The sequence below is a fragment of the Bombina bombina genome, chromosome 6 (genome assembly GCF_027579735.1).
Source record: "Bombina bombina isolate aBomBom1 chromosome 6, aBomBom1.pri, whole genome shotgun sequence".
In the NCBI taxonomy this organism is placed as follows: domain Eukaryota; kingdom Metazoa; phylum Chordata; class Amphibia; order Anura; family Bombinatoridae; genus Bombina; species Bombina bombina.
Window position 1 is genome coordinate 844,508,411 of NC_069504.1, and position 14,952 is coordinate 844,523,362.

Sequence of the window (14,952 nt, forward strand, 5' to 3'; positions counted from 1 at the left end):
AACCACCAGAGAAGACGTTGACAACCTATTAATTGTGAAAACAACATTAAAATTGTCTGACCAAAACACCAATGAACGGTCACTGCGATTATCTCCCACAACCACTGCCACGATGGGAAACAACTCAAAGAGAGTGAGGTTTCTGGTAAGGCCCTGCACAATCCACAAAACCAGTCACAATCTTACCTTCCACTTGCCCCACAAGTGCACACCCAGATGCAATGCCTGGCTCGAGATAAAAGGTTTGCACCACAACAACACCCCATTGAACTTCTACAAAAACTGTAACCAAAACACTGAGATCAGCACACATCTCCCAAGTGACCCTGGCCCTGCGACATTGACTGCCATCTCCCTTGAGAAGCCCCTCCAAGCACCTGTTAAACTCTGCCCATTGGGATGATCTACAAGCTAAATTAAGCAAACCCAGCAAAGACTAAATGTTTTTCAAGGACAACCATGCAGAAGCCATAAAAACCGCTCCCAGCAAGTGAAGAACCGTAAACTAAACTTCCTTGCAACATTGTCAATTTCGATACCAAGAAAGTCAGCTTTGTACAAGGGCCCTGAGTCTTGTCTTCCACTAAAGGTACCCAGAAATCCTGCATAAAGCACTGCATTACCATGAGCCTAACACACTCCCCCAAATTAGAAGCTCCAACAAACAAAAAGATGTTTAAGTAGTGAGCTATTGGCCACCTACCAAAGTCACCACAGGAAACTGAGCAACTCATTGGAAGACACCTGTCAACATAAAAGCTACCCTCAAACTTACACCTTATCAGCGTATAAGATGACGGGTGAATCCGGAGCAAGCGAAAGGCTAATTCAGTGTCAAGTTTTGACAGCAACACTCTCTGACCAAATTCCAACACTTAATCCAACAACTGATATTTCATGGGTAACCGATGGATCAATCACATTATTAACAGACTGACCTTTGGGAAAGGACTGGTGCTGTATGAGGCAAAACTTGCCTGGTTCCTTTTTTGGTGCAACCCCCAAAAGGAATACCACCACATCAGGAACTGGGAGGTTTTTAAAAGGACTGGTGATGCACCCTCACACAATCTCATTTGCCAACATCTCTCTTACTACCTCCGGGAACTGCACCCTGGACTTGAATCCTAAACCCTTCTTGAATCCCCTGCAAGAGCAATTCTGCCACTTTCCCTTTTGGATAAGATGCCAGCCACGGGTGAAGAGCAAACAGCTTCAGAGGAGTTAGATCCCTTTCCAACAGCTACCCCTTTGCTGAAACTCTACCTGCTAAGCCGACGCACCAATGCTGACAGTCGAGCCCAGTGTTAAGGCCCCCACAGTATAAGCACACATGCCGAAAGGAGCATTTTGTCCTTTGTCACACTGGTGATCATTAAACCACCAGCACTCTCTCTCCTTCTGCCAAAACCTTGCAGGCGATGCAGTCACGATGATGAAAGGAGGAGTAACCACTTCAACAAAATGTTTTGTGCTTAATAGTGATCAGAGATACATGTCCACTCTGAAAGAAGAAACCGGGATGCCTCAATGGAAAACTCAAACATGCTTACATACTTGCCTTCCCTGATCTGCTAACAACCTTGGCTTTCAAGTGAGTTTGAAGGAAATGTACCAGACAGGGATACGAGTCCCCTTACACTGCCACCATACGAGCAGTCACCACCATGTTCGCCTCAACCTGCGACTGCAAGCCACTGACTCCTAAACTGCATATCGCTAGAATTGGGGAAGCCACCTCTGCATTGGGGGTGCTAGCTGTATAAGGAGATCCTAGGACACTACCCCCTCCATCCTGTGCAGCCACTAAGCGCTTCAGCATATGGAATATTTACCTATGTCTCCATCTGAATCTGACTCACTACTAGAGATCCTAAGTGTGTGAGTGTAACTGCAAAACCAGCCTACCTGCTTCTGCAATCATGATCACTCCAACCTGTGTGGAAGAGTGCGAGAGGTCCAAACAAAAGGTGTCAGCAGACGCTACAGAAGATGGCTCAGCTATGACATTGCAGCTTCCTAGAGCTTCAAATGCAACAAAAAAGAGATGGGAGCACCCAAGGCACCAGCTGCCTGATACTGATCTGGCCAGAATTACTCTGCCAACTCAAAGCAGTCCCACCATCAGACCCCACATCCAGCACACTAAGTGACACACCACTCATTGCACCTACAGGATTATCCCCAGGCCTGGTAACACCACACAGTGACCCCTCAAAACTTTCCTCAGGCCAGATGCACATGCTTCCTTATACTTGAGCCACAATGCTACCAGCACCAGATCCCCTTGCTGCCTCCTTCTTTGCTCCTTAGGACTTGCAAACCCCTTTTTACCCATTTCCTGACTCTGTCACCACCAATGCTGGGCCAGGGTGCTCCCATCCAACTTTGCTGCCTCTTGACCAATAGAGAATTCTGAGCATGCCGCCGTTGTTCTCTCAAGCTTCCTTCTTCACAACGCCCCTCCCAAAGTCATCACTGCTGGACTGGAAGTGACGCCACATGCCCTGCTGGAAGCAACACCAGATGATAACAAAGGAGGAGCCAGCAAAATGATACTGGGGCCTACACTGCCATCCACTGCCACCATTAAAGAGGGGGTCAAAGAGAGCACCCTCACTTAAGTATGCACAGCATACCAGCATTCATCACCAACTCCCACACCACAATGCCCGCCACCACATATCGTTCAGGAGGAAGGGGAGTAGAAACTGAAACAACAGGAGCCCCTGCTGATGGAGAAGTGGAGGATAGAGGGTAAACAATGGTTGCTGCATGGCCATCCAAACCCACAATGCTACCTGAAAGGATATGGGAGACCAAAAGGTCCAAGGGAGGGGAGACAAATGAGAGAAGGGAAACAACAGAGATGGTTCCTGAGGTTGCTAACCCAGGAAAAGGAGGAGCTGACACCCCTGAAGGAGATGGAGGAATACATTTCTCCTAGCTACTTAAACTTTCTTACACAGGTGTCACACGACGAGGAAGAGCAGACAGGCTGTCCCTGAGGCAACGAGGTAGAACAGAAGATTTCCTGGAGCACTCCATCATACGGCAGATCCCAGCAAATCCGCAAAGTATTAGCAGAAGGAAAACAGAAAGAGACAACAGCTACCAACCTATAAATACAGGTAAGGAAGATGAACCCACAACAACGCAGCATAGTGGCAAACACACACACCTTTTGTTTCAGGCTGACAAGCAGCCTTACACTTGCATTTACTGTGCATGGGCTGAGTTAGGGAGCTGTGGGTGTAACTGCAACCCTGGGAAGAGTCATTTTTTTTTACAGAGGGTGGAGTCCAAAGGAGGAGCTGCCATATTGTGTGCATTGGGGCTGGGGTCTAAGCTACACAGTAGGTGGGACAGCAAGACAGAGCTCCATAAAGAAGGGACTATCCTGCATAATGAGACAATTGGGAGCATTGATTTTTTATATGATTTTTAAACTCTATAAACTGTGCGTGTTTCTTTCTTAATAAATCAATTTCTCAACTAGTGTTTGCATTTTTCTCAGACTTAGGATGGAATGAAAGTAGGTTCTTACTTACCAGTACAACTCTTCTATGTCTTACTGGATTTACGTGTGTGAAGCAGTTTCAAAATATGAAACCATTTTCCTAAACTGAATACATATATATTTATATGTGTGTGTATGTGTAAATCAGTATATATATATATATATATATATATATATATATATATATATATATATACACACACACATATAAAGAACACATGGACTGCAAGGCTTAAAGGGACATGAAACCCATTTTTTTTTCTTTCTTGGTTTAGAAAGAACATGCAGTTTTAAACAACTTTCTAATTTACTTCTTTTATCTAATTTGCTTCATTCCCTTGATATTCTTTGCTAAAAAGCATATCTAGATAGGCTCAGTAGCTGCTGATTGGTGGCTGCACATAGATGCCTCTTGTGATTGGCTCATGCATGTGCATTGCTATTTCTTCAACAAAGGACATCTAAAAAATTAAACAAATTAGATAATAGAAGTAAATTAGAATGTTGTTTAAAATTGTATTCTCTACCTGAATCTTGAAAGAAAAATTTTGGGTTTAGTGTCCCTTTAAAGTACTTTGGAGAAAAATGCTATCTTTAGCGACCCTATGACTTTATGGGAAAGAGGTCACATTGATTTCTTAATTCTTAATTTGATCCATTTTCATACTGAATTCAGTAAAAGCTGGCCGCAAGGCTTGTGAGATGCAAAATGAAAAATTCCTCTGTGTGTGATCGATATATGTACAGTATATGACTCCTATGCAAGAATCAGTCCTGAGTATATACACTTTAAAAACTCCTAAACCTACAGAAAAAAATTAAACAGGTATATGTGTTTATCTGTATTCAAACCAAAAAATGGAATTAAACTACTGTAGTCTTAAGGGTATTGTCACAGAAGGTAGGAATATAAGAACACTTTTTATTTTAGTTTCTGAATGTAAGTTCAGATGAGAAAGGAATCATTCCAAACCTATATAAAAATATCTAATATCCAAGGTACTAGTTGGGGGGCCTGACCCTCTTCCTACCTGCAGATTTTAGACCAGGGCAAATGTCCTGGTTTCAGGAACTGCTACAGCTCCACCCAGGACACACCCTTACCTGTCCATGACATACCTCTATCACACCCATGAGATGCCTTGGCCCCACCTACACAATGCCAGTGGGTCACCACCCACAAGTTCCCTAATCTCCCTATCCTAGAAAGACTACAGAAAATGTTGTGAGGTAGGAAACGTTTGGAGGTTTGCAATAGCTGCACTTACACACAAACCCCTTAAAGGGACATTAAGCACTAAAAACATAGTATTGAGGATATTACCCGCCTCCCTGCCATGTTGACATCTCTCTTTCACTACATTTCAGTGCTGACCTGTTTGCACATGTGCAGAAATGCTCCTTCAAATACCTGCTGTATAACCTAGGTTCCATAATTGCAGCACCCATGATTAAAGGAAGGTGCATGAAATGTATTTAGTGTTTAGTATCCCTTTAAGGCCCGAGAATTTCTGAGAAAAATTAGCCCAAACCGGGGAATTTGTAGCATTTTTTCTATCACTCAATTTAAACAGAAATAGAGCCTTGTATTTTTTTTATTTACCTATCAAAACTATATATTTATTTTTAGTAAACAACCTAAGGTATTGATCTAGGCCCTTTTGGGTATATTTGATGGCACCATTTTGCCACCAAATGCGATCATATTAAAAAACAAAAAACGTTAACTTTTTCACAAGCTTCTCACTGAAATTATTTACATACTGTGTGTGCAGTCAATAGTTGTAACAACTTCTCTGGGGTCCCCTTTGTTCAGAAATTGCAGATTTCCATGGTTTTGCTATTGTTTTATATTAATTAGAAGGCAGAATTGCAGTTGCGCATCACACTTCTGAGATTCCCGGCAATGAAGGGGTTTTAATAAAGTAGCTTGTAAGGTTCCCTCGCTGATCACCACCATCTTAGGTACTGGCAGACAGTTTGCACCTTCAACCCTCCCATCTCCCGGATCCCTCCCAAACAGCTCTCTATCCCTCACCCTCTAATTAGTTTCTGCCATCTTAGGTACTGTCAGCTGTCTGTCAGTACCCAGTTAATATAAATGTATTTATAATTATATATTTTTTATTTTCACCCTCCCCCCTCTCCCCTCCAAGCGATCATGATGCATAGCCCCCATCTCCACTCTCATGGTCCCCTTGTAGTGGATCCCCCCTAAATCTTTTCTACAGCATAGCGGCCCCTACTGCGATTGGCCGTCCACCCACCTCCCTCCTTCCCTTCCACATCACCAACGGCATCACTGCATTCCCCTTTATCCCTCTGGGACAGCAGTATGAGGCATAAGGTTGGACACAGCTACTATGTCAACAGGGCACGCTGGACAAAGTACCACGAGACGTAGTAGCAACGTCCAATAGGCAGAATATTTTAACACATTTAACTGCTGCTCTTTCGTGTACATGAACATTTTAAGTATAATGTCCCTTTAAAAGAGCCTTTTATATTCAGTTTTCTTTTTCATTTCATGTTTATTCCAGCTAAGAAGCCAGAAGGTGCCATAAAATCCATGGTCATAAACATTTGTATGAAGTAAGAACTATATATATATATATGTATATTAACTGTACTGTGTATACATATGTCTTCCTGTATCAGTGATGTCACTTATTTGTTTATATGTTATTTATCAGCCTGCATTGTCACTCCTATGTTTAGCATGTCCTTTAGGCTTTGCATTGTCACTCCTATGTTTAGCATGTCATTTAGGCTTTGCATTGTCACTCCTATGTTTAGCATGTCATTTAGGCTTTGCATTGTCACTCCTATGTTTAGCATGTCATTTAGGCTTTGCATTGTCACTCCTATGTTTAGCATGTCATTTAGGCTTTGCATTGTCACTCCTATGTTTAGCATGTCATTTAGGCTTTGCATTGTCACACAAGTGCCTGCATTTAATATCAGGTTTCCCTGCATCATCTGCATTTGTTGCCATTTCTCTTTATATTGTGTCATTTATATGGAATTAAAATGTCCACTGCACTTTGTTGGCATGAAGAGGAAACACACAAAATCTTTAGAGGCTTTTTTTTAGCGTTATATTGCAATTGATGTGTTTCTCCTTCACAGCCAGAACCCTATATAGCTAGATAAACAGCTCTCAGGCTAAAATTTGTCTTTCTAAAATTATTTGAGGGACCTTGTCGAACTGACGAGACATCTTAGATCGTCTCACCATAAAGGAGAGCTTTTGATCATCGGGCCCTCAGTTAGCTCCTGTTGTGCCAATGATGTCAGAATACATAACAAGACCCCTCCACTCTTCATAAGCAGTATCTTAGACTTCTGGGAAAAGTCTAGTAAGCCCACTATATAGTTCCTATTAACTGTCCTGGCCTGACTTGTGATGATGCTCTAGGTCAAAGAACAAGAGCTCTGGTTCCTTCAACACAAGACACATAACAAGTATAATTGTCTTAAACTCAAACTGTCATTAAAAACCAAGGTAATCTTATTCTTAGGGGCCGAATTATCAAGCTCCGAATGACGCTTGATGCTGCTGCTTCTGCGTGAGCCTTCAGGATCGCCGGAAACAGCAGTTATGAAGCAGCGGTCTAAAGACCGCTTCTCCATAACTTCTCCACCTGCTCTGAGGCTGCGGACATCAATCCGCCTGATCGTATAACATCGGGCTGATTGACACCCCCTGCTAGCGGCAGGTGACGTGCAATGATAAATGCGACAGCATATGCTGTCGGTATTTATCGATGTGTGGCGGACATGATATGCTACATTGTATCATGTCAGCTCGCACTTTCTTAAATCGGCCCCATAAGCTGTTAAAATTAAGTAATGGGACTTCACTCCCAGAGATGTCTGGGGGAGGGTCAAGAGGTTGCAAAGCCCCACTGGAATTTTTGCTTCTTATATCTAGACATAAGTACTCACTTAATTTACTCTTCTGATCCCAATGAGCCACCATATTTAAAATGATGTGCAGCTTGTTTAACACAAGCAACTCTCTTTTTTTCAACATATTATCAGATATAATTATTTTATGTATTCAGATGACCCTATCTACTCCCTCACACCGTTCTTTTTGTATGCCCCATATAAGAGAACTAGTCTCCCCCATTGTTTATAGAAAAAAATATTACCTTCAGCTCTTTACCTTAACTTTTTGTTAAAATAAAATAAATAACTCTGCAGCATATTGTAAGTATGACACTGTATAGGCACATGCATCAATTTATTCCTAGCAAATGGATATCTGCTAATTTCTTAAGGGACTCTGTCTACGAATTGATCTCCAAATTTAACAATATACTATAAACTCTCTGTGTATCTTATTCTGCTTGAGCATAACTTTGCTAGAAGTAAGCTTTTTGCTTGCACTGGGTTGCGCTAGTATTACAAGTTGAAAGTAAACTGTTTTCGCTTGCGCATTAACCCAACGTACGTAAAAAGCCTAACTTAGAATATTGTGCGCGTGATAACCTATTCCCCCATCGAAGTCAATGGAGCAAAAAAAGTGGGGGGAAAAACTAACACCCTACTCTCGCGCAAACACGATCGCATATTCTCAAGTGCGCTAACCTGACATAATAATATGAATATTTCACACTCCAATGTTCTTCACATAGAAGAATATGTTCTATGTATTCACAAATACATATATATGTATATATATATATATATAAACAGAGAAAAGTGCACTCACAGGAACGAACAACTGGCTTAATACCATTGTTAGACTGTTCAATGACGATTTACCACCTGGGTGCAGCTTTTTAGCCCAGTAATGCTTTTCACAGAGTAGAACTTTCCTGTAGTATATCAGTCTAAACCCACCTATTACGGTCAGTCCAGCTCTGAAATACCAGGCAATTCCTCTCTGAACAAGGAACACAGCAACCCCAGATGATCGTTTCGGCCTTCACTGGGCCTCGTCAGTGAGGTGTAGCCATATTCCTCTAAGTACACTGAGCAAGGAGTCCACGTCTGGTTGCCCTTTTTTCCCCATAGGGAGACTAAATACAAACAGAGAGAAGTGCAATCACAGGAACGAACAACTGGCTCAATACCATTGTTAGCCTGTTCTATGGCGATTTACCACCTGGGTGCAGCTTTTTAGCCCAGTAATGCTTTTCACAGAGTAGAACTTTCCTGTAGTATATCAGTCTGATCCCGCCTATTACGGTCAATCCAGCGCCAAAATACTAGGCAATTCCTCTCTGAACAAGGAACACAGCAACCCCAGACAATCGTTTCGGCCTTCATTTGGCCTCATCAGTGAGGTGTAGCCATATTCCTCTAAGCACACTGAGCAAGGAGTCCACGTCTGGTTGCCCCTTTTTCCCATAGGGAGACTAAATAAGAGAGTAATTGCCTGGTATTTCGGCGCTGGACTGACCATAATAGCACCCAGTTGGTAAATCATCATAGAACAGGCTAACAATGGTATTGAGCCGGTTGTTCGTTCCTGTAAGTGTGCTTCTTTCTGTGTGTATTTAGTCGCTCTATGAGAAAAAGGGGAATTCAGACGTGGACTCCTTGCTCAGTGTGCTTAGAGGAATATGGCTATACCTCACTGAAGAGGCCCAATAAAGGCAGAAATGATTGTCTGGGGTTGCTGTTTTCCTTGTTCAGAGAGGAATTGCCTGGTATTTTGGCGCTTGACTGACCATAATAGGCGGGATCAGACTGATATACTACAGGAAAGTTCTTCTCTGTGAAAAGCATTACTGGGCTAAAAGAAGCTGCACTCAGGTGGTAAATCGCCATAGAACAGGCTAACAATGGTATTGAGCCAGTTGTTTGTTTCTGTGTGTGTGTGTGTATATATATATATATATATATATATATATATATATATATATATATATATATATATATGCTGTATTAGGCTACAAAGTGTAATTTTGTAAAATTTTGGGATGGTGGTGTATGTATATATGTGTATATGTGTATATATATATATATATATATATATATATATATATATATATATATATACACAGTCCTGGCCAAATGTTTTGAGAATGACACAAATATTAATTTTCACAAAATCTGCTGCTTCAGTGTTTTTAGATCTTTTTGTCAGATGTTACTATGGTATACTGAAGTATAATTACAAGCATTTCATAAGTGTCAAAGGCTTTTATTGACGATTACATTAAGTTTATGCATAGAGTCAATATTTGCAGTGTTAACCCTTCTTTTTCAAGGCCTCTGCAATTCGCCCTGGCATGCTGTCAATTAACTTCTGGGTCACATCCTGACTGGTGGTAGCCCATTTTTGCATAATCAATGCTTGGAGTTTGTCAGAATTTGTGGGTGTTTTTTTGTTCACCCGCCTCTTGAGGATTGACCACAAGTTCTCAATGGGATTAAGGTCTGGAGAGTTTCCTGGCCATGGACCCACAATTTTGATGTTTTGTTCCCCAAGCCACTTATTTATCACTTTTCCCTTATGGCAAAGTGCTTCATCATGCTGAAAAAGGCATTGTTCGTCACCAAACTGTTCTTGGATGGTTGGGAGAAGTTGGTCTTGAAGGATGTTTTTGTACCATTCTTTATTTATGGCTGTATTCTTAGGCAAAATTGTGTGTGAGCCCACTCCCTTGGCTGAGAAGCAACCCCACACATGAATGGTCTCAGGATGCTTTACTGTTGGCATGACACAGGACTGATGGTAGCGCTCATCTTTTCTTCTCTGGACAAGGTTTTTTCCGGATGCCCCAAACAATGGGAAAGGGAATTCATCAGAGAAAATGACTTTACCCCTGTCCTCAGCAGTCCAATCTCTGTAGCTTTTGCCGATCAGTCTGTCCCTGATGTTTTTCCTGGAGAGAACTGGCTTCTTTGCTGACCTTCTTGACACTAGGCCATCCTCAGAAAGTCTTCACCTCACTGTGCGTAGAGATGCACTCACACCTGCCTACTGCAATCCCTGAGCAAGCACTGCAATGGTGGTGCCCCGATCCCGCAGCTGAATAAACTTTAGGAGATGGTCCTGGCGCTTACCGAACTTTCTTGGGTGTCCTCAAGCCTTCTTCAAGCAACACCCTCCTTTTAAAGTTTCCAGTATGTTATTCTAACTCAAACAGCATGGTCTCCAGCCTTGTCCTCATCAACATTGACACCTGTGTTAACGAGAGAATAACAAGATGTCAGCTGGTCCTTTTATGGCAGGGCTCAAATGCATTGGAAATGTTTTATGGGGGATTAAGTTCATTTTCATGGCAAAGAAGGGCTTTGCAATTAATTGCAATTGATCTGATCACTCTTCATAACATTCTGGAGTATATGCAAATTGCCATCATAAAAACGGAGGCAGCAGACTGTGAAAATTAATATTTGTGTCATTCTCAAAACTTTTGGCCAGGACTGTATATATAATATTTTAGTAAAATATATATCTATACCTACAGTATATATAATGCCAAAAAATATGCACTGGACAAAATTAGCAAATATTGGCACAGTGTCACTATGTGATATAGGATATAGAGGTAAGTGTATAACCTCGATGCTGCCCCTTTGAATAACTGAGTAGAACAGGGTAGGGGATAGAGAAGGACTGAGAGGGAATTAATTAGCACTCTTGCTCCTATGAATTGTGTAATGCTGTATCTACACAGCTAAAGTGTATGCAAAGATATTTAGGTATTTAAAATAATAAACTTTATTTCTACAATTTAAATATAAAGTCCAGAAAGAGTGATATAAATCACCTAATTCATATCCACTAATAGAACTAAGTAAAAACAAACACCAAAGCAGCTGCACAAATACAATAAGTGCCACCCCCCTGTATTCCTGACCGATAGCAGGATTCCTCTGCTTCAGGTGCCAGGGGTAACACTAGGTATTTGTTGTGAAAGCAGCAGCTAAAGTGATATAAGTTAATAAAAGAATTATTAAGCCACACAAACGCGTTTTGGCCTTTGTACAGCCTTTCTCAATGTGAATTTAGTTCAGAATGACAAGCCGAGTGTCTGCTGCGGCCTACTTTTAAACCTATCTCAAAAGTGTAACACCAATCCTCTGCGCTGATTCCGGCACACCTCTATTTTGGCCAATAGTGAGAGGTTATTATTGTCTTTGTGTAGAGCAGTGTGATGTATGTCTAGATTGGCCAGAATAGAAAAACGGGATGTCCAATCAGACTCGTGGTACAAGACGAGCCCCTCACTTGCATTCATAGCGAATACATTTGTTATGTTAAAGTGGTGCGATTACTACTAAGAGTGACAGATTTTTGCATGAATTTTTATCCTTTGACTCTGCTGTCAAAGCGAATCTATACTGAAAGAGTAAATCAACTTATATTATGTATGGTCAAATTTCACTCAAGTAAAGAATGATCAAAATACATATCGTCAAATTAGCCTGTAATCTTTGCGCCATTGTAAATGCATATAATATGTTAAATTGTTAACATCATATTAGGAAATTAAATCTGTCATAGAGGTTGCTTACATATTGCGTTTGTGGAAGGTGTGGTTGTAGGTAGTAAGGACAGCAGATTATGGAAAAAATATACAAACAATTTATTATAAGACATGCACTCACCGAATTAAACTGTCATGAATTGTAATCATATCACAGCTTAATACTGTTCTCACCATATAAGATAACCAGTATGTTGGTGATATGGTACTTGGTATAAGACCTCTACACAATTCAGACAGAGGATCTTACTTAGTCCACAAGATCAAAACGGTTCTGGTAAGAATCCTAACTGAACCATGTCAACTATTTAATTTTGTAGATATTATAGTAAGATCGCCATATTCGGAGTGCATATCTTAATATGGGTACAATAAATTGCTACATGAATCATATAATGATATAATATTAAGGGAATTATATTTAGAGCTGGATTAAGCCATGTACCTAAATATTGGTTCATTATTGGCCTCTACAGCATCTAGTAGTTAGGCATAGAATTAAAAGATTGATGTCTATTGTGCTTTATTTACATTACATCTTTCTCTTGTAAGGTGTATCCAGTCCACGGATTCATCCATTACTTGTGGGATATTCTCCTTCCCAACAGGAAGCTGCAAGAGGATCACCCACAGCAGAGCTGTCTATATAGCTCCTCCCCTAACTGCCACCTCCGAGTCATTCTCTTGCAGCTCTCGACAAGGGAAGTAGCTAGAGAGATGTGGTGAATTAATGTAGTTTATCTTCAATCAAAAGTTTATTATTTTCAAATGGTACCGGAGTTGTACTATTTTGGCTTCAGGCAGAAAGGGAAGAAGAGTCTGCCTGAAGTTTTTTGATGATCTTAGCAGTTTGTAACTAAGGTCCACTGCTGTTCTCACACATAACTGAAGAGATGGGTAACTTCAGCTGGGGGAATAGTGTGCAGGGTTTCCTGCTCTGAGGTATGTGCAGTTTTAATTTTTCTAGAGAGATGATAAGCTAGAAAATGCTGACAGTACCTGATTTATTTAAGGTAAGCCTGATTACAGTGATTTAATAAAGACTGGTATCATGCTTGCTGTAAAGGGTAATATTTTTGTTATTTACTCTCATTACTTAATAGATATAATGTTTGCTTGATGTATATAAACGTTTACTACAAATGGTGATAAAACTTTATTCTGGGGCCCAGTTTTTCCACATGGCTGACTAGATTTCGCCTAGGGATAGTTTTTTTAAGGCCCTCTTACTGTGAGTACATGTTGGGAGGGGCCTATTTTCGCGCCTTAATTGTGCAGTAGTTTTTGCAGCTTGAGACATCCAGCTTCCCTGAAGGAGTCCCCTGACATATAGGACCCCTCTACAGGGTTTTTGTGCCTTCCAAAATCGTTGTATGAGCAGGTAGGAGCCACAGTAGAGTTGTAGCAGTTGGTTGTGACTGTTTAAAAAACGGCTATATCGTTTTTTTTATCCAGTTTTGAAACTAAGGGGTTAATCATCCATTTGCAAGTGGGTGCAATGCTATTTCAGTCTATTATACACACTGTAAAAATTTCGTAGAATTTACTGCTTTTGTCACTGTTTTGCAGTTTATGTGATTGTTTTTTTCTCTTAAAGGCACAGTACCGTTTTTATTTTTTGCTTGTTCACAGTTATTAAAGTGTTTTCCAAGCTTGCTGGTCTCATTACTAGTCTGTTTAAACATGTCTGACATAGAGGAAACTCATTGTTCATTATGTTTAGAAGCCATTGTGGAACCCCCTCTAAGAATGTGTACCAAATGCACTGATTTTACTATAGATTACAAAGACCATATTCTGGCTTTAAAAAATTTATCACCAGAAGAAATTGACAAGGAGGAAGTTATGCCGTCTAACTCTCCCCACGTGTCAGAACCTACAACTCCCGCTCAGGGGACGCCAAGTACATCTAGCGCGCCCATTGCATATACCTTACAAGATATGGCGGCAGTTATGAATCATACCCTTACAGAGGTATTATCTAAACTGCCAGGATTGCAAGGAAAGCAAGACAGCTCTGGGACTAGAATAAATACAGAGCTCTCTGATGCTTTAGTGGCTATGTCTGATACACCCTCACAATGTACTGAAGCTGAAGAAGGGGAGCTTCAATCTGTGGGTGATTTTTCTGATTCAGGGATGATACTTCAACCTGATTCTGATATGTCTACATTTAAATTTAAGCTTGAACACCTCTGCATATTGCTCAGGGAGGTTTTAGCAACTCTGGACGACTGTGACGCTATTGTAGTCCCAGAGAAATTATGTAGATTGGATAAATACTATGCAGTACCTACTTACACTGATGTTTTTCCAATCCCTAAGAGGTTTTCTGAAATTATTACTAAGGAATGGGATAGACCAGGTGTACCGTTCTCTCCCCCTCCTGTTTTTAAAAAGATGTTTCCTATAGACGCCGCTACACAGGACTTGTGGCAGACGGTCCCTAAGGTGGAGGGAGCAGTTTCTACTCTAGCTAAGCGTACCACTATCCCTGTCGAGGACAGTTGTGCTTTTCTAGATCCAATGGATAAAAAATTAGAGGGTTACCTTAAGAAAATTTTTATTCAACAAAGTTTTATTCTCCAGCCTCTTGCATGCATTGCCCCAGTCACTGCTGTTGCGGCTTTCTGGTTTGAGTCTCTAGAGGAGGCTCTACAGGTTGAAACTCCGTTGGAAGATATTATTGACAAGCTTAAGGCCCTTAAGCGAGCCAATTCATTTGTTTCTGACGCCGTTGTTCATTTAACCAAGCTAACGGCTAAAAATTCAGGTTTTGCTATTCAGGCGCGTAGGGCGCTATGGCTTAAATCCTGGTCAGCTGACGTGACTTCAAAGTCTAAACTTCTCAACATTCCCTTCAAAGGACAGACCCTATTTGGGCCTGGACTGAAGGAGATCATTTCTGACATCACTGGAGGTAACAAATTAAGGACCAAACACTCTAGTTTTCGGCCCTTTCGAAACTTCAAGAGT

The 14,952-nt window shown here is 41.0% G+C and overlaps 1 protein-coding gene across 1 annotated transcript in view; it reads left to right on the forward strand.

Annotated features, from left to right (window-relative positions):
* Nucleotides 1–14,952, forward strand: part of LOC128663759 (complement C3) — a 285,067-nt gene that overhangs the window by 239,409 nt on the left and 30,706 nt on the right. Inside the window, exon 33 of the mRNA XM_053718244.1 lies at nucleotides 6,061–6,112. Coding sequence (XP_053574219.1) covers nucleotides 6,061–6,112 — 52 coding nt within the window. The remainder of the gene's footprint in view (nucleotides 1–6,060; nucleotides 6,113–14,952) is intronic.